This window comes from Empidonax traillii, unplaced genomic scaffold, assembly GCF_003031625.1.
Source record: "Empidonax traillii isolate 1590-97213 ecotype Southwest subspecies unplaced genomic scaffold, ASM303162v1 scaffold783:size459103, whole genome shotgun sequence".
Taxonomy (NCBI): Eukaryota; Metazoa; Chordata; class Aves; order Passeriformes; family Tyrannidae; genus Empidonax; species Empidonax traillii.
In genome coordinates, this window is record NW_020955976.1 from 278,112 (window position 1) to 297,501 (window position 19,390).

Below are 19,390 nucleotides of genomic sequence, written 5' to 3' on the forward strand. Positions count from 1 at the left end.
TGTATTTTGAAGCATCATGACAGAGGTGTATAAAACAGAGAGAGAGAGAAGTGAAATACTGCTGTTCCTCAACACAACAATGATAAACATACATTACCTCCTCCTTCTCCAGAATATGAAACCCCCTATAGCGACTACAGCAAATATAGCCAAAAGGCATCCAATAACCACTCCAGCAATAACACCTGATAAAAGAGAACAAGTATTACTCATTACTGATTTACCTCTTCAGTAATGATCTAACTCAATCAACATACTACAGCAAAACCTTACAAGTGACAGAGCATGCTCCACTCTACTAAATGCCTTGTCTTTCCCATGTCCTTTGGCAGGACCACTATTGAAACCTCAGTAAGAGTAATAAAAATATGATAAATTAATAAAAAATTGGGATCAAGGGACCACTACCTGCATTCCAATACACCTGCTTCTAGTTTACCAGAACTGTTAGAACATCGGTTTCTTTTTGCTCCTTGTTGCTATACCAAAGTCTCACTGTGCCATCCAATCCCTTTGAGTAGCACAACATTTGGCTACTCTTGCAGTGGAAGTCGTACATGTTAAAAAGGGATCACCTGCAGAACTAGCAAGGTATGAATTCACAGAGCAGTGTCACTGCAAAGCTGGAAACATTTCACACAGAGAAACCAACGGGTGTTTTGATATTCTGAACCTTGCCATAACTCAGGAATCTCCACACGCTGTGTATGTGCCAAGCCACCAGTCCTATATTTGACTTTAACTATACCTGGATCCTGGGGTAGTAAAACCGGTTCAGAACAGGGTGAAAATGATACATAACTATCTTCTCCCTCAATCACGTTGGCCATAAAGGCTATATTAGTGAAACCTGCAACACATGCCCTGTTGAAAAGGGAAAAGGAAAAAAAGAAAACAAAACAGGTACATTATAGGTACACTTAACAGCCTTAAGCAAGAACTGTAATTTTTTCATTAGCTGATCTTTCAGATTTCAATTGCAGAAAGCTTAACAAAACAGTGATTTGAAATAAATACCTGTATGAAAGAAGTGGAATCAAAGGTCCGTTTTCGTAGCCATACATTGTGTTTCCTTTGCCTACATTAACGATGTTTTTACCATCCTGAGAATGGAAAGAAGGTGATTCTGCCTGCTCTGTTTCTATGACATATGTAACATAGGTAGTTGTCTTCTTCTTCTTGAAATCTCTGTACGTGTTGTTCAATTTAGACTTCAAAGACTCATAACCTTCAGGAAAAAAACAAGGATACATGTGGTATATACATCATCCACTGGTTTTACATCAATTGGCACAATGGTTGAGATGATCGCATTAACCACAGCTGACATTACTCCACAAGTACTGCCTGAAATGAAAGGCTGAGTGCAACAGATAATTTCAGAAATCTCTTTTACTGCAGTGCAATCTACTGCCCTACCTCCCTACTTCCCGGTGTTACTTGCTTCAATCTGCTTTTGAGTTTAGAGTGGAGTTTCTGTGTAAAAGGTACATTAGTGGTGCAACTTGGTGCCCCATGGACATGTTTCACTATATCCATACAAGTTCTATCAACTATCATATGTAGAGACTACAATGAAAATGGTGTAGAAAAAGTCAATTGGTATTTGGTAACACTGTGCTACCCCAGCAGCTTCAAGCCTCATTCAGGATGACACTAAACTTGTCCTGACCTTGTTCCTTGTTCTATCTTACAAGAAGTCTCACACCTAAACCCTAAGAAATGAAAGAATTAATTTCTGCCTTTTCTTGACATAGATAAGCATTGGACAAAATGGTGATCAGAACAGTTTCCTTTTCAGGAGACTAAAAATAGGCTGCCACAGGGAGCAGTGACCAACAGGACACCGTTTGCAGAACAGCACCACTTTACATTATCTGTTATAGAAGATGAACCTTAGAAACTTGAAGCAATTACACAGTTGAGGCACTTGTAACCTAAAAGGTAATAAACAAACTCAATCTACCAGTTGTCCAACAACTCAAGAGCAAGCAAACTGACACAAATATTCATAGTGTTGAGGGAGAAGGAAGAATCTCGCTCATTTGACTGAAGTTTGCATACACTGCTCTCTAGTGACTGCCTTTCCAAAGCTAAAAACTCCTTCTAATAGCAGATATAGTATTGAATTCATCTTTAAAAAGGAGAAGCCTTGAGGGAGCTCTGAAAGGGGGGAAAAACTCTCATAAGTTTTGCACACTTCTCTAGGAACAAGGGTTGATCTGCCACCAGTGAGCTGGTGGCTCATTGCCACCAGCAGCAAAGCTCCCATCGGGGTGCAAGACAACTCTTCTAAAGCACTAGCTTGGCTTCATTAAAAGCAGCTTAGGGTGTAATTAACTCAGTTGCCTTGAAATGTGTGCTCAGTACTACCTGAGATACATTTTATGTCCTGTCTTGTCCCTAGTTTCAATTCCAACAGGATGTACATCCCACGTTATACCTGTAGCACCTTGTGGATATCTCAGATATCACCCTAAAACAGCCTTAGACACTATTCCTTACCCAACTGAATAAAGCCCCCTCTCTTTCTCTCTCTCCTAAAGGCAATGCTGTTTGTTTTAGAACAGAGAAACACATCTCAAGAATATTTGTGCGAATTCAACACCATACAGCTGAAGCAGTGCTTGGCTGTAAGGCTATTTTCTGCTCCTATAAAAGCACTCTACACTGTAAAGGCAGGCAATCTTCCTCTCTTCCTTCTTGAATACCTTACAATTAAAGAAGAACGCACCGAATCTCATCACAACTAACCAGAATTGGCTGAAAGTACAAGCAGAGCTGCATACAAGAGACTGGCATTCAAACCAGCAACTCTGGGGCAGCTGAACAGACGTGTGAAAAATAGGAATTTTCTGCCCTGATGGGATATATATACATATACATACATCATCAGTACAGAAGTTTCCTAATTATACCATATATATATATATATATATATATATATACACATACACACACACACATTTCTTGGACAGGTATTGTATGGAAAACCATAGAAGAAAGATCTACGGTCAAAATTCCAAAAGATGAATTTCCAGTGTTACGACAAAGCATAAGCATGAATGTCAAATCCCACTTGGCAGAGATTATATTCATCAGGTGCTTTATTCCTTCAGTGCACTGGCAGAAATGAAAAGTTGTTCAACTGGAAACTGTGCTGCAAGGGTAAGTTTCTTAATTTAATGATTCATCACTAGACATTCACCAACTAAAGATATTTCTCACTTTTGATGCTTGAAAGACACCAGTTTCAAGTAAAATCAGGAGGAAAGCCCTCTTCTTTTTAAGATCTTACTGCAGACACCTTCCAGCTGAAGAAAGGAGGGAAAAAACATTGCAAGTTCCAAAGCTGCTTGTGTTAGCTGCTCTGACAATTGTTTGGGGGCAGGGGGGAGGGAGGGGAAAGGGAAAGAAATGATACTACACAATCTTGAGGAAGGGAATCACTGGCAAATCAGTTTGACAACAGCATGGAGCAGTACATATGAGACTTATGTACAAGGATAAGTCAGAAAAGAAAAGACGGAGTGAAAATGTGCATTCTGAAAACAAGGAGTGATCTGACAAAGCAAACATGATTTTTGAAAGGTGATTGAAAATACTGAGTCAGCCTTTTCTCTGTCCATTTAACACCTGTTTAGAGTCTAAAACATAATGCCATCTGATAAATTGTTTCACACAGCTAAAGATAATGTCATAACATCTTACCTTGTTCTGTTGTGATCATTACTGCGTAGGCTTTTAATGGACCATACAATGAATCAAAATCCGAGAATTCAACAGACAACGAGCTGTGACTGACTACCTTGACTGAAGGAGCTTCACTTGGATGAGGTGGGTCTATCAACAAAAATAGGTTTTAGCACGTTAAGGACTGATAAAAATTTTCCAAACAAGAAAATTCTGTAATACTGATGCTGTTCATATAATGTTCATATTTATCATGCATCACATTAGACTTTGGATTAATGTAGTGTTTTATTCATAATCTGTAGGCTGATAATGTACTGCATACCAAGTCTGACATTCTGCAACCATGAAGTTAATATTTTTGTCCTACAAATATCTTTCATTCTCAAATCTTAATGCTTACCGGTAATGCTCGTGTGACACACCCCATACACTGGAGAGCTTTCAGAACCATGTGAAACAGTTATGATAGTAACATTATAGGTGCTGAAATAATCTAAAGATTTTGTTTTGAAGGTTTCCTCTGAGCCTTCTCCCATGCAGGGTGGAGCGTCTTCTTCATTTTTCACTGAATTACTTATATTAGATATTATAATTTTGAAGCCAGAGCTGTTACCAGAAGGACATTTCCATTTCAGCATTAGGAAAGGCTGCTTGGCCACTGGTTCACACTGAAATGAATTCACTGAGGCAGGTTCTACCAAAAGAAAAAAGAATAACAAGAAAGAGGAGTAATAAATCTAGAGTTGTCCTTAATAGAAAAAGCTGACTATTTGTATGTTATTTCTATAAATATTTGTAAAATTTCAGTTTTCCTTTCCACTTTTAAAAAGATGCCTACATGGCATCTACTGCCTACACAAGGACTCGTTACCCCGAGAGAAAGACAAGTATTTACCACACTAAGTACACAGATCTACTCTGTGCTCTGCAACTCCTCTACACACAGGGTTACTGGGAAAACTTAGGCTGAGTATCTGTCAAGATCTGCAACGTTTTCAAAATATTGTTCAACCCTTTAACATATTACTCAAAGAACATTCTTAGAGTAGTGTGCAGACTGACACTAACTCCGCATACAACTACGTAAAACTCTTAGCGGCCAACAAACAAGAAAACGAATATAAGCTGTGTGCATTAAGAGCATAGCAGTAGCCATCCTTAAAAACAGCAACTACAACATGTCAGTTTGGGTGAGAGTCTTCTGGGACACAGAATAAAAAACTGCAACCTTATGACTAGATACAAAAAGATACGAAAAAAGTTAACGTAGCAGTAACACCGAGAAGAAAGGTCTCTCTAAACTAAGAGAGGCACAACCATGCCTCGATGTTCCAGACACACTGAGGTTATGAGTTGCCAAGCAGCACTTACAGAGTACCAGCAACTCTCTCAAAAAGTTCATCACAGAGCCCTTTCGAAAACACTCTGGGACAGATTAATTTCACCTCAGTCAAGATGAGACCCTCATCCATAGGGAAGAGAGGGCAGCAAAACCCCCTACAAAGAACCCCCTTCCACACATTAACATTGCTGACTCCAGGTGGGCTGTGTGCAGCATTTGTGCCTGACAGTGTTGCATTTCAACCCTTGGACAGGTGGGCAGAGCCCAGTGCCCCACAGCAAAACACAGACCACCAGGAACAAGGCTGCAAGAAACTGTGACTTACTTGTATAGATGGTTATGGACCTTCCTTCTCCTTCTGTCTCATTGTCAGCCGCTACTGCAAATACAGTGAAGTTGTACATTGTCCCTGGGATTAAATCAGTAATTTCTGCTTTGAGGCCATCAGATATCACGTTCTTAATAGCGACATCTGTAAGCTCTATCCTGTACATGTAGGAGTCAGAAGCACTGTCATTCACCTTCCATGTTAAGTTGACAGAAGTCACACCAACATATTCTGCCTTGAGATCAAGAACTGGGCTGGGCTCTGTGAAAGGCAAGACAACAATCTGTCAGCCTGCAAGAACCGCTGCTCACAGGCACGGACAGAAGAAACACAGGCGCATCAGAACTTCATTCCCTTCCCACCACTCATGGTTCAGAGTGCAGGAGCAGCCCAACAACATCGCCAGGCACTGCTGGAGCCTGCTGCACCAGTGGACAGCTAAGAGAGAACTGCTAGAAAGTAATCTTGAGTGGCATTCATCTCCCTGGCACTCCAAAGCAGGAGCACAGGTCACCACAATGCCAGTGCTCAAAGGATTTTCCTTGGGAATTCAGAGATGTGGTCAGAAAAGACACAAGATTGCAGGGAAGTTGGTGAAAGGACACCATCTCCTGTTTCTGTCTACCTCATAAGGTAGGAACTGCAAGTATCACTGAAAGAGGAACAGAGGTGATGGAAGGTGTCAAAGGAGCTATGTGCCTGGGTCATGCCATGAGCACACTCCTGAGCTAGTGTTACCTAAAGTTCACTCTCCTGCCCCAGCCCAATGGCAGCAACAGGCCCACAAAAATTCCCTGGGCACAACACATTTGTCTCTGCGTGGGAGTCCTTTAAAAGAATGTTCTGAGGCCCCGATCCTCCAAGAAGTGAAGGCAACAAAAGCACCCATGCAAATCCCAGGCCAGGAAGGAAGTTCACTGGAAGACTTCATTGTGTCACGGCCTTAGTTACCAACTTCAACAATTACTATTCTTGAGGTGTTTGTTTTACTTTGTTTTTACAAAGAAGGCTATGTCTCATCCACACAAACATCTCTGACTGCAGGCAGGCAAAACACCACACCTCTGCCTGCAGCAGTATTACATCTTGACCCTCAGGCAGGTGGGCAGAGCCCTGTGTCCCACAGCAAAACACAGACCACCAGGAACAAGGCTGCAAGAAACTAAGACTTACTTGTATACAGGTCTATGGACCTTCCTTCGCCTTCTGTCTCATTGTCAGCTGCTACTGCAAATACAGTGAAGTTGTACATTGTCCCTGGCATTAAATCAGTAATTTCTGCTTCGGGGCCATTGGATGTCAAATTCTTAATAGATGTCATGTTCTTAATTGCAACCTCTATCCTGTACGTGTAGGAGTCAGAAGCACTGTCATTCACCTTCCATGTTAAGTTGACAGAAGTCACACCAACATATTCTGCCTTGAGATCAAGAACTGGGCTGGGCTCTGTGAAAGGCAAGACAACAATCTGTCAGCCTGCAAGAACCGCTGCTCACAAGCACAGACAGAAGAAACACAGGCACATCAGAACTTCATTCCCTTCCCACCACTCATGGTTCTAAATGCAGGAGCAGCCAACAACATCACCAGACACTCCTAGAGGCTTTTGCACCAATAGCTGGGTAACAGGAAAATGAGGCAGACCCATCTCAAGCATGATTCACCTTCCTTTCACAGGCAAAGGCAAGAGGAGCAGAGGCAATCACTGTGACAGAATTTCCACAGCTTTCACTGGGAATCCAGAGAGGTAGACAAGGAGAGAATAGTGGAGGGGAAAGACAGTGGAGGTGCAACTCTGCACAGCAAAAATAAGGAAGATGAAATAGCACTAGAAGAGGAACATAGGTGATGACCCTGACTCCCTTCTTCTCCAATCCTTGTGCCCTGTACTTTACTCTCATAGCAGAGAGACCATCTCCAAAAATCCTCTTTCAGCACCCTATTCTCCGCACATCTTCAATAGAGGGTAACTAGCCATTACAGACAGACAGCACAGGTGAAACTTCTGCAAATTCCCTTGTAAGGTAGGATCATACAAGCATGGATATTTCAGAAAAACACAAATGACAACAGTCATTTGTTTTCTTTCGAATGCACTCTGTGGAATGACCTGGCTGGGTTACTGCCTTGGAGGTCAGCTCCAAAACAGTTCCTCCAACACCACACATCAAGACTTTTGATACTCAACATGGCAAGGTGCTGGATGGCGAAAGCAGTTCTCCTGAACTAGCACTGCCTGAGTCTCACTCTCCTGGCTGTAGCACGAACCCAGCTACAGGCCCCCAAATCACTCAAGTTCCCCTGGCACAATATGCTCCATGTGGGAGCCCCTTAAAATGAAAATCTGAGGCCCCCATCCTCTAGGAAATGAATGCAAATGGTCCTTTCCCAAATTTGGAAAAGATTAGTTATCAGGGAAATGTCTCTTCTCTTTGTTGACAGCCTTGGGGCAAACTTCACCAACAGCTTTGCATCAGGGCAGTGCTGCTTCTACACCTCAACATCTCATGCTTGGAAGATTGGCCATATCCAGCTCCAGGATCAAATCATCGCCTCTGCCTGCAGCTGTATTAAATTACAACTCTCAGGCAGGTGGGCAGAGCCCTGTGCCCCACAGCAAAACACAGACCACCAGGAACAAGGCTGAAAGAAACTGTGACTTACTTGTATAGATGGTTATGGACGTTCTGTTGCCTTCCGTCACATTGTCAGCCGCTACTGCAAATACAGTGAAGTTGTACATTGTCCCTGGCATTAAATCAGTAATTTCTGCTTCGGGGCCATTGGATGTCATATTTTTAATAGATGTCATGTTCTTAATTGCAACCTCTATCCTGTACGTGTAGGAGTCAGAAGCATTGTCATTCACCTTCCATGTTAAGTTGACAGAAGTCACACCAACATATTCTGCCTTGAGACCAAGAACTGGGCTGGGCTCTGGGAAAGGTAAGACAACAATGTATTAAGACAGAAATATAGAAAGAAGAGCCACAGCCACATTTCCCTGTTCCACATAGAATGAGCATCATTTGTAGCCAAGCAGCACTTCCACAGTACCAACGCCCAGTTTCAGACACTCATGCTGAGGCATCTCTGGAGAAGCCACAGGAGTTCTGGGGGATGTTCTCTTTCAACTCATATGCCAAAATTATTTGTTTCACAGTGGATTTGCAGACAGAGAAACAGATGGAAATCAGGGAAGGAAGCAGCGTGTAAGCAGATCTTGGTCTGTTAACTCAATATTACGCCTTTGAGTCTTAATCTGAGACCTTCAGTCGAAACTCTCCCCAACATCAGCATAAAGAAATCGGCTACTTGAGCAGGTGCAGCAGTTGACACACTTTGGGGGGCTGTGTCTGCAAGCCTGACTCAGCATCAACTCCAGGCAGATAAGACTCACCTCAGGCAGCTTAGACAAGTTTATCTACTCAGTAGCAGCTCTGGGGCACACTGCTTCAAAATGCTTTGTAGGGACACTGCCTGTTCCCTTTGTGTCTGTGAGCTACACACAAAAGAAACATCTCCTCCTATCTATCCCTCTGGTCTGGGAATCAGGTTTCACAACACAAACCCAGCAAGACTGGCACCACACTCAAGAATGTGATCCTAAGCAGTGGGACAGTCACAGCCCTCAGGAACCTCAGACCACAGACTTTACAAAGAGCTCAAAACAATCTTCAAGAACAAAAAGCCTCTGTGACTCTGGCCACCACATCCCTGCATACCACATCTTTTGGTAAAGCTGTGAAAACCTGCTCCCAGAAGCATTTTAAGGGGTCCATTCAGTCCTCAAGCGCCTAAAAGAAGTCACGTTGTTGTATCAGCTGAATCTCTACATAGTCTTGAGCAGCAGTGCTGGTGAAACAGATGATTTACAGGCAACACATGCAAGCACAGAGACAGACAATCTCTGATCTTTCACCTTTTACCGAAGATCACTTGGCATTCATGCACACAGGCACCTGGAACAAAACATCATCCCAACCAAGAAACAGAACAAAGATGGAGACATAAGAAAGCAAAGCAATTCAGTAAAAATGCCAGTGTTTACTTGCAACCAAGAGGTACCATTTCCTTACTTGTATACTGGTCTATGGACCTTCCTTCTCCTTCTGTCTCATTATCAGCCGCTACTGCAAATACAGTGAAGTTGTACATTGCCCCTGGCATTAAATCAGTAATTTCTGCTTTGAGGCCATCAGATATCACGTTCTTAATAGGGACATCTGTAAGCTCTATCCTGTACGTGTAGGAGTCAGAAGCACTGTCATTCACCTTCCATGTTAAGTTGACAGAAGTTACACCAACATATTCTGCCTTGAGATCAAGAACTGGGCTGGGCTCTGTGAAAGGCAAGACAACAATCTGTCAGCCTGCAAAAACAGCTGCTCACCAGTACTTCATTCTCTTCCCACCACTCATGGTTCAGAGTGCAGGAGGAGCACAACAATATCACCAGACACTCCTGGAGGCTGCTGCACCAGTGGAAAGCTACAAGAGAATGGAAGACAAGTCATTCCTCTGACATTCCAAAGCAGAAGCACAGGTCACCACTGAGCCACAGCTCCCAGGGCTTCCCTTGAGAATACAAAAGGCGAACAGAAATGGCATGTGTATGGTTGGCAATGCAGGGGATTTTGTTTTGGTTGGTTGGTTTTTGGTTCGGTTATTGTGGCATATTTTTTGTTTCGATGTTGGGGGGGGGGTATGAGGGAGTTTGGGGTTTAATAAAGAAACAAATAAGTCGATCAGGATTATTTTTCCCCTACGCATTAAACCTTTCTTCTTAGTATTCAACCCAGATAAAACTTGTATTAAATTCTGACCCTCAGGCAGGTGGGCAGAGCCCAGTGCCCCACAGCAAAACACAGACCACCAGGAACAAGGCTGAAAGAAACTGTGACTTACTTGTATAGATGGTTATGGACGTTCCGTTGCCTACCGTCGTATTGTCAGCCGCTACTGCAAATACAGTGAAGTTGTACATTGTCCCTGGCATTAAATCAGTAATTTCTGCTTCGGGGCCATTGGATGTCATATTTTTAATAGATGTCATGTTCTTAATTGCAACCTCTATCCTGTACGTGTAGGAGTCAGAAGCATTGTCATTCACCTTCCATATTAAGTTGACAGAAGTCACACCAACATATTCTGCCTTGAGATCAAGATCTGGGCTGGGCTCTGTGAAAGGCAAGACAACAATCTGTCAGCCTGCAAGAACCGCTGCTCACAGGCACGGACAGAAGAAACACAGGCGCATCAGAACTTCATTCCCTTCCCACCACTCATGGTTCAGAGTGCAGGAGCAGCCCAACAACATCGCCAGGCACTGCTGGAGCCTGCTGCACCAGTGGACAGCTAAGAGAGAACTGAAGACATGTTATTCTGAGTGGCATTCATTTCCCTTTGACACCCCAAAACATAAGCACAGAACTCCCAAGGCTTCCCCTGGGAATCCAGAGAAATAAGAAAATTATAGAGTAGACTGAAATATTTCAGTTGGAAGGATCCTGCAACTATCATCTAGTCCAACTGCCTGACCACTTCAGGCCTCACCAAAACGTAAAGCACATTATTAAGAATATTGTGAAATGTCTCAAATGTGGATGGGTTTGGGGCATTGACCACCTCTCTAGGAAGCCTATTCCAGTGTTTGACCACCCTCTCAGTAAAGAAATGCTTCCTAATATCAAGCCTAAACCTCCCTTGAGGCAGCTCTGAACTATTCCCACATATCCTACCACTGGACACCAGGGATCAGAGATCAGCATCTCTCTGTCTCTCCACTTCCCTTCCTCAGGATGTTGAGGAGAGCAGTGAGGTCACCCCTCAGCTTCCTTTTCTCCAAACTATGAAAGCCCTCAGCTCCTCTCAGGACATGACTCCCAGTCCTTTCAGCAGCTTTGCTGCCCTCCTCTGCAGGCATTCAAGGACCTTCACATCCTTGTGTCTGGTCCACAAAACTGCACCCAGTACACAGGGTGAGGCCGCACCAGCACTGAACACAGCAGAATAATTACCTATTTTGATGGGCTGATTCTACCACGTTTCATGCACCCCAGGATGGGGTTTGCCCTCTCTGCTGACTGCTACTGAGCTTGTCAACCAGCTTCCCCAATCCCTTTCTGCAGAGTTGCTCTTCAGCTACCTTTCCCCCAATTTACACTTATGTTCAGTATTACTCTGTCACAGCTGCAAAATGGGGCATTTGGACTTGTTACATTTCCTCTCACTAATCACTGCCCAATGCTCCAATCTACCTAGATCTCTCTCCAAAGCCTCCTGTCCCTCAAGAGTCAACAGCACCTCCCAGTTTGGTGTCATCAGCGAACTTGCTAACGGTGCATTCAACTGCTGCATCCATATCATTGATAAATACATTGAACAGCCCGAGGATTGAGCTCTGAGGAACAGTCCTGGTGACTGGTCACCAGCCAGACGTGGCTCCATTCACCAGTATCTTGTGAGCCCTGCCCTTCAGCCAGTTCTTCACGCAGCACACCCTGAAATCCCTCATCCAACAGCTGGACAACTTGTCCAGAAGAATGATGTGATGGGCAGTACCAAAAACCTTATTAAAAAGTAGAAAAACTACATCCACCACCTTCCCTTCACCCACAGGGTGGATGATGTTACCATAGAAAGAAATCAAATTAGTTAGATGGGACTTTGTGAACCCATGTCGATGGTACCTGATGACTGCATTGTTCTTTAAACACCTTTTAGTAGCACCCAGTACAATCTTCTCCATAATTTTTCCAGGAACTGAGGTAGTCTAACAGGTCTGCAGGTTCCTGGGTCTTTCTTCACACCCTTCTTGTAACTAGGAATAACACTGGCTAGTGTCCAGTCAGCAGAGACCACCCCAGGCTCCCAAGACTCTCAGTAGCTGATGGAGAGGAACCCTGCCATAACATCAGCTAGATCCTTCTGTACTCTGGGATGAATCCCATCAGGCCCCATGGACTTGTGAACATTCAGCTGATGTAACTGTTTCCTTTCAGCTCCAACATCCACAAATTGAAAGCCACTGTTCTTGTACTCGTGATTCTCTGACTCCAGGGACCAGACAGTCCACTGTCTTTCACTATTGCTAATGACTGAGGCAAAATACACATTGAATGCCTCTGCTTCTTCTTCATTCCTGTTAGGCAGGTGACCATCTTTAGTAAGCATCGGTCCAATGTTTTCTTTCGAAATTCCTCTTGCTATAAACATGTTTTAAAAAGCCTTTCTTGTTATCTGAAACAGTGCTGGCCAGCTTCAACTGTAGTTGAGCTCTGGCCCTTGGTGTCTTCTCCTCACATACTTGAACCACAGTTCTGTAACTCTTCTGAGAAGCCTGACCTCACTTCCAGAGCTCAAAGAATTTCATCCTCTTGAGCTCCATGAGGAGTTCCCTGTTCAGCAAAGCTGGTTTTCTGCCCCACTTGCTTGACTTTTGACACAATGAAATTGCCTGTTCCTGTGCTTCTAAAAGGCTGTTCTTAAAAACTGAACAGCACTCGTGAATTCTTAAGCCCTCAAAAGCAGATCCCCAGGGTAGGCTGCTAAATAGCACCCTGAATAGCTTAAACTTTGCTCTCCTGGAGTCCAGGGTAGCAAGTCTAGTGTCTTTTTCTTCTCATTACACTGAAAATTTAAAACTCAGTCATTTAATGGTCACTGTAGCCAAGACAGCCACCTACCATCACACCTCCCATCAGTCCTTCTCTATTCACAAAGAGCAAGTCCAGAAGGGCATCTTTCCAAGTTGTCTCACAGAGTACTTGTGTCAAGAAGTTATCTCCCATATAAAGAGATATGAGGACATAAAGATGGAGAGGAAGGAAGGTGAGTGATGGTTGCCTGGTTGGGCCTTTTTAAAAGCAAGGATGTATTTCTTCCACACTTCAAGACCCCAGATTAGGCTCCATGAATAAGACATCATATTTATATAAATTTATATATAAAACATCTTCATATTTTAGCCCTCAAGCAGTTAGAGCTCTGAGCTGTCCAGTAGAACAAGGCTGCAAGAAACTGTGACTTACTTGTATAGATGGTTATGGACCTTCCTGCTCCTTCTGTCTCATTATCAGCCGCTACTGCAAATACAGTGAAGTTGTACATTGTCCCTGGGATTAAATCAGTAATTTCTGCTTTGCGGCCATTGGATGTCACGTTCTCAATAGGGACATCTGTAAGCTCTATCCTGTACGTGTAGGAGTCAGAAGCACTGTCATTCACCTTCCATGTTAAGTTGACAGAAGTCACACCAACATATTCTGCCTTGAGATCAAGAACTGGGCTGGGCTCTGTGAAAGGCAAGACAACAATCTGTCAGCCTGCAAGAACTGCTGCTCACAGGCACGGACAGAAGATACAGAGGCACATCAGAACTTCATTCCCTTCCCACCACTCATGGTTCAGAGTGCAGGAGCAGCCCAACAACATCGCCAGGCACTGCTGGAGCCTGCTGCACCAGTGGGCAGCTAAGAGAGAACTGAAGACATGTTATTCTGAGTGGCATTCATTTCCCTTTGACACCTCAAAGCAGAAGTGTAGGCCACCACTGTGTCAGAACTCCCAGAGCTTCCCCTGGGAATCCGCAGAGATGAGCCCATACCAGCCTCCAGAACTAAAATATATACACAACAGTATTGAATTTTAAATCCTCACACAGGTAGGTAGAGCCCTGACCTGCACAGAAAAGTACAGATCACTGGAAACAGGGCTTCAAGTAACTATGACTTACTTGTATACAGTTTTAAGGGCGCTCCTTCTATCTTATTACCATCTACTGCTGCAAATATGGTGAAACTGTACATGGTCCCAGGGATCAGGTTGGTAATTTCTACTTCGGTGTCATTGCACATCAGGCTATCCACAAAGGTATCATATCCATACTCTATCCTGAAGGAGTTCGAAGCAGTGCCGTTCACTAAACATGTTAAGATGACAGAAGTCATACCAACATATTTTGCCTTGAGATCATAAACTGGACTGGACTCTGTGAAAGGAAAAAAATTAAACATCTCTTAACCTGCAAGAGTATTTGTTGACAAATACATAAAGCACACTTCTCCCTGCCCTACCCCAGTGTCTGTAAAACACTAATCAGCCTGGGCAAATAATCACTCCATGCTTCCATACTGCAAGGCACACCTGGCTAGCTATCCAAACTACTCTAATTCCTCGAGTTTCCCTTCATCTCATGGAGTAAAACTATCTAGATGCAGTAGTGATTACTGTGCTGCCTCAGCTGTGAACTTGATGCACGGTGCTGACAAGGCTGGAACACACAACCTGCTGTCCTTTTTTCCTAAGCTGGCTACCCCAAAGAGCGAAGCCTTTCTAGCTGCAAGATTCACACACCTCTCCTCTAGATACACGACACAGCATGCTGTACCCTGGTACTCATGCATTTCAAATCTACATGTCACAGTGAGGTTTGACTGTTGAAGATGTAACCTAAAAAGCCACAGTAAACAGGGAAGGGGGCCCAAGTCTAACATGAACAGAACTATTTCAAGGCCATGAGCCAATCACAGCATGAAACTGCACTCCCAGTCAGCTGTGCAGACAGATTTCTTTGGCTCATTCTCTATTCCAGTAAAGCAGTTGGATCCATGCCCCTGCAATGCTCTTTGCACTCTGGACTACAGTTCAGAGGGTTAAAATGCTAACACAATATAAAAACACAAAACACTCTGAAGATTCATATCCCAGCCACATTTCAAACCACGTACGTGTTACATTGCTTCGATCACTTGTTGTCCCATCGGATGGTGAAACAGCCCTGATCCATCTTCCACCTCCATATGTTTTGCTCCCACTTGCAGAGTTTACTGATATATTATCATTACTACTGGTTCCTTGTTCTGCAGTTACATTGTTTGAGCTGCAATCCCCAGTGCCTGAAAGAAGAACACCACACAATAAGTGTTTTTGCAAAACTTCTGGGCTTCCCGTTTGCAGAAGTAGATAGATATTGTTTTTATAGGTATCATGCACAGATCCACAGTCACTTCTGTTCTCTCAATTTGTTCTACAGAAATTTCACCGTGCATTTCCTGCTTTTATCACTTTTCCTGGTTTTTCCTCTGAACTTCTGTGAGATTATTTGATTTATATTAAGGGACCACCACGTTATTTCGGTTTACAGACAGTTCAGATGAAAGCTATCATGATTTGCTCTTTTCAGTGTAATTTTGCTTGAAAGGAGTTAAAGAAACTTGCAGACACATTATATGTGTGTTTTTCATGTATTATCAGAAGCTTGTTTAACCTGGCAAAGCAATTTTCTCTCTTCCCCTCAACACATGAGGAAAAAAAGTTCTCATAGTCTCACAGTGTATTCCCACAAGTAAGAAAGAGATGTCATATCTACAGCAAGAAACTTTGCATTGATGTGGCACAGCCCAAAGTGTGAAGAGAGTTGATTCAGACCCTAAAATTTAAAGCTAACTCATATAAAGCTGATGTTCAATATTAAGGTAGAACTTATCAGCATGCACTTTCACAAATTTCTGCCACGTGATAACTTGTCATCTTGGCCAGTACAGCAGTTCTAGACTTGTTTCAGAAAATTATTAAAGCATCACTTTGGGTGGCTTTTTGTATTGGGTTTGTTTGCTTTCTATTGCTTTTAAGCATATTTTACCATCTTTCTTCTATACCTGTACTTGATCTTACCAGAACTCTTTACAAACTGAAAAGCAAACGGATTAAAGTACTTATAACTCCATATCTTTAAATATCCTTAAATGCATTGCAGGAATTAGAGTCACTAAAATAATTGAGTCTAAACTTTTAACTACCATTTCTAAAAAATTTTTTCAGGAAGTTTGTTGGTTTTGATTTTTTTTTTCTTTTAATAATTTGCTGATAATGTCTGATTTTTCTTAAAAGAAATTAAGATAATGAGAGTTATATAAAAAAAAATAAAAAGCAAGCCACAGAATTATACTTACAGTCAATTGTACATCTGACCTGGAAAACAAAAATAAATAAGAGAAATTAAAACTTAAAAAATCCCAGAAGTTCAAATAAAAAAAAGGATTGGTTTAATTAACATGGGGGCAGGGGAGGGTCAATTAAAAAAAAGTCCAGACTGTTCAATCTGCCAAAGAAGTACCTAAAAATACAAAATAATCAATATAAAAATAACACCAAAAATATACCAAACTATTAGAGAGAAAAAAAAATCTAAACATGCCAGTAAAATGTTCATTTTTACTTTTTCAAAAACTAGTTTATTTTGTCACAAAAAAAAAAGTTTGAATAACATAAGCTGGTTATTTTGCACACATCAATTTAAAAACTAAACCTATAACATCTTAGTCAAAAGACTGCAGTCAGCTCCTTTGACACCATCTCACAAGAAATGGCAGACGTCAACTAGATCTTTTTTTATTAACATGACTTTTCATCATACTGTTGTATAAACTTTCTTATTATTTCTCACAAAAGAGTACTTTGCTTCAGAGAATGCAAACTCAGTGTAGTCAATGTTCCAAACACTTAATACATACCCTGAAATCTAGTTCATCCATGTGCACATATCCATACTGTGCCAGCAGTTGCCACTTAACTGCAGTCTAAAACTACTCTGCTAGTAATACTGACCATCACACTAGAATTTGCTTTGAGGATGATTTTTAGTTTTTCAACTTCATATTTTTACTTTAGAATATCCATTTCCCTTCCTGCTGGTGTGCAAACTGGCCCATAAATTGTCAACTTCACGTCCCTCCAGGGGCACAAAATGCTCTTTAAAGGAGTGAAATAAAAGCCTCAGACTGAGATCTGCAGGTGCTTGAGAGGAAAGCTGTGACTTCCTGGGACTCTGGTACCCAGCTGTTGCCAGCCAACTGCAGCAGCCGCTTTTGTCACACAACAAACACATTATTGCAGCAACTGTATCAAGGACTAAATGCAACTTCCAAAGCTACACATGACAAGGCAAGAAAAAGCACGCAGAGGGAAGCATCCCAAGCACAGGCAGGTTCCCAGTGTGGTGCTGCAGATCCACAGGTCACAGCGCCTTGTGCCAGGGAGACCTGTAAGCACAGGAAGGTTCTGGGTCTGGCACCATGGTGGATGCAGGCAGAAGGAATCTTTCATCTAAAGCACTTGAAACTCATTTTTTCTTCCCCTATTTTCTTAATTTCTTAGCTGTTTGTGCAATTCCATGAGCTAACTCAAAAGAAGCAGCTATACCACAACAATCCGATACAACGATTGAACCCTAAATCATTCACCCCACTCAGCTCCCATGTTGCTGGTCCCTCAAGTAGCTCCAGGAGCAGCAGCAATTTGTGCCACAGTCATGGGCCCAAGCAGACCCTTAAAAGTAGTCAGAAGACACCATTAAACCTTGTTCTCCCAGGGAGAGACTACAAAAAACACTCTCTACAAAGATCAGGCAGGCCAGCTGACCAGAAACAACACCAGAAGCAACCAACCCCTCAAGCTTTACAGCAAAGAGAAGAGCAGCAGAAGCAAGCAGCAAGTGGAGAGGCACCCTTCCAGCCCGTGATGGTCTCAGTGCCATGGCAAGAAGATTTTGGGCACACTTCCCAGGCAAAAGGGCACTTCCAAGCATCAAAGACCTAATTCCTATTCTTCTCTACCACAGCCTTATGGACAACTCAGCCTGCAACAGACACGGCATGGGACACAGATATCCTGAGTACAAGTGTGAGGATCCTCCTCAGCCTTTCTGAATTAGGCTATTAGGAAATGAGGAAACATTTGTCTGCACTTGGGTCAGGAGTCCTTCTGTATTCTTCCATGAAGTGACCAAGGAAAGGCAGGAAAGCACCACCATGCAGCATTCACAGCAGAAGTGCTAAGCTCTGTGGAAACTGCTGCTGAATGATGGAGCAAGAGGTGAGATTCCATAAAATGCAGGGCAATCTAAAAGCAAAGCCAAAAGGGTGTTTTATTTATTAAGAAAGGGAAATTGCAAAAAGAACAAAACCAACAAGAAATGCCACAGGACTAAGCAACAGTGGTTTCTGCAGCCCTACAGACATAGAAGCAAGAGCCTGACATCATTTACCACCTGTCCTTTAGTTACTTTCCTTTCTGCAAACTACATGAATATGAACTTTCTCATCTCCTTCTACCCAAATTCTGAGTTCAGGGGCACAGCATCCTTCCTGAGCAACAGGACCAACAGATACCACACGGCTGGGAAACAGGTACGCCACTACCAAGTCTCCCGTACCCCTCCTCCTTTACCACCCCATTTCTTCCCTGCCAACTCAAACAACAAGCATGTTGATTCCCGTTTTATGACCGTCTGATCTAATGGTAAATCATGACCAGGCTGCTAGAAACTTGATTGTACTGTCACATGTGGGTTTTGTTAAGGATGCTCAAACAACAAAAGGAAAGTTATGCTAAAATTCCTGTCACGTGCTGAATGAACAGCTTCCCATCATTCCATTTGCTCATCACACACTCTCACAATACTCCTTTGACTTTCCAGAAGACTATGTGAAAACCAAATTTAAAAAAAAAAAAAAAATATCACATAACAGGCAGGCCTCTTTCTGAAACCCAAAACCACACAAAATAAATGATCCCAAGTGTCAGCCTGCCTGACTCAGTCATTCCATGCTGTATTTTTCAGCATCAGCCATGAACCAAAACTGTTTTCCGCCTTACATATACAAATGTGATACAAAACATTTGCTTATTATTTCAGAGGATATTTGCACTGAACACCTCCTTTTCCTCGTGTTTTCATCTAAGATATCATGAGCCCTGTCATCTCCACTTTTCTTATTCAACGACACAAATAACTACTATTCATATATACAGCTGGGTAATTTCTTAAGTTTTGTGGAACTCTGGGTAGGGGTGGAACATCCCTCCCCAAGAAAAGACACCAAAATGCTCAACACTGACCATTTCAACTGAAAAACAGAAGAGATGTGTATACACAAAGTCATCACTGTCACTGTGATGGTAAATGAATCTTTTCATATGTCAGACAGCAATGCTTAGTGCCTGACCAAAGGCTGCATGTT

General features: G+C 42.6%; 1 protein-coding gene across 6 annotated transcripts in view; it reads right to left on the reverse strand.

The window, feature by feature from the left end:
• Window positions 1-19,390, reverse strand: part of PTPRJ (protein tyrosine phosphatase, receptor type J) — a 76,459-nt gene that overhangs the window by 10,130 nt on the left and 46,939 nt on the right. For 2 of the 6 annotated variants that reach the window (XM_027901408.1, XM_027901407.1), the window contains exons 2-15: window positions 16,322-16,340; window positions 15,098-15,265; window positions 14,104-14,358; window positions 13,400-13,663; window positions 10,275-10,547; window positions 9,446-9,709; window positions 8,031-8,303; window positions 6,540-6,812; window positions 5,364-5,627; window positions 4,097-4,390; window positions 3,712-3,843; window positions 1,018-1,228; window positions 749-864; window positions 98-185 (exon numbers count right to left, since the gene is read on the reverse strand). In XM_027901408.1, the coding sequence (XP_027757209.1) occupies window positions 98-185; window positions 749-864; window positions 1,018-1,228; window positions 3,712-3,843; window positions 4,097-4,390; window positions 5,364-5,627; window positions 6,540-6,812; window positions 8,031-8,303; window positions 9,446-9,709; window positions 10,275-10,547; window positions 13,400-13,663; window positions 14,104-14,358; window positions 15,098-15,265; window positions 16,322-16,340 (2,894 nt within the window). The remainder of the gene's footprint in view (window positions 1-97; window positions 186-748; window positions 865-1,017; window positions 1,229-3,711; window positions 3,844-4,096; window positions 4,391-5,363; window positions 5,628-6,539; window positions 6,813-8,030; window positions 8,304-9,445; window positions 9,710-10,274; window positions 10,548-13,399; window positions 13,664-14,103; window positions 14,359-15,097; window positions 15,266-16,321; window positions 16,341-19,390) is intronic. The other 4 variants (XM_027901409.1, XM_027901410.1, XM_027901412.1 and 1 more) reach the window with 4 other exon arrangements.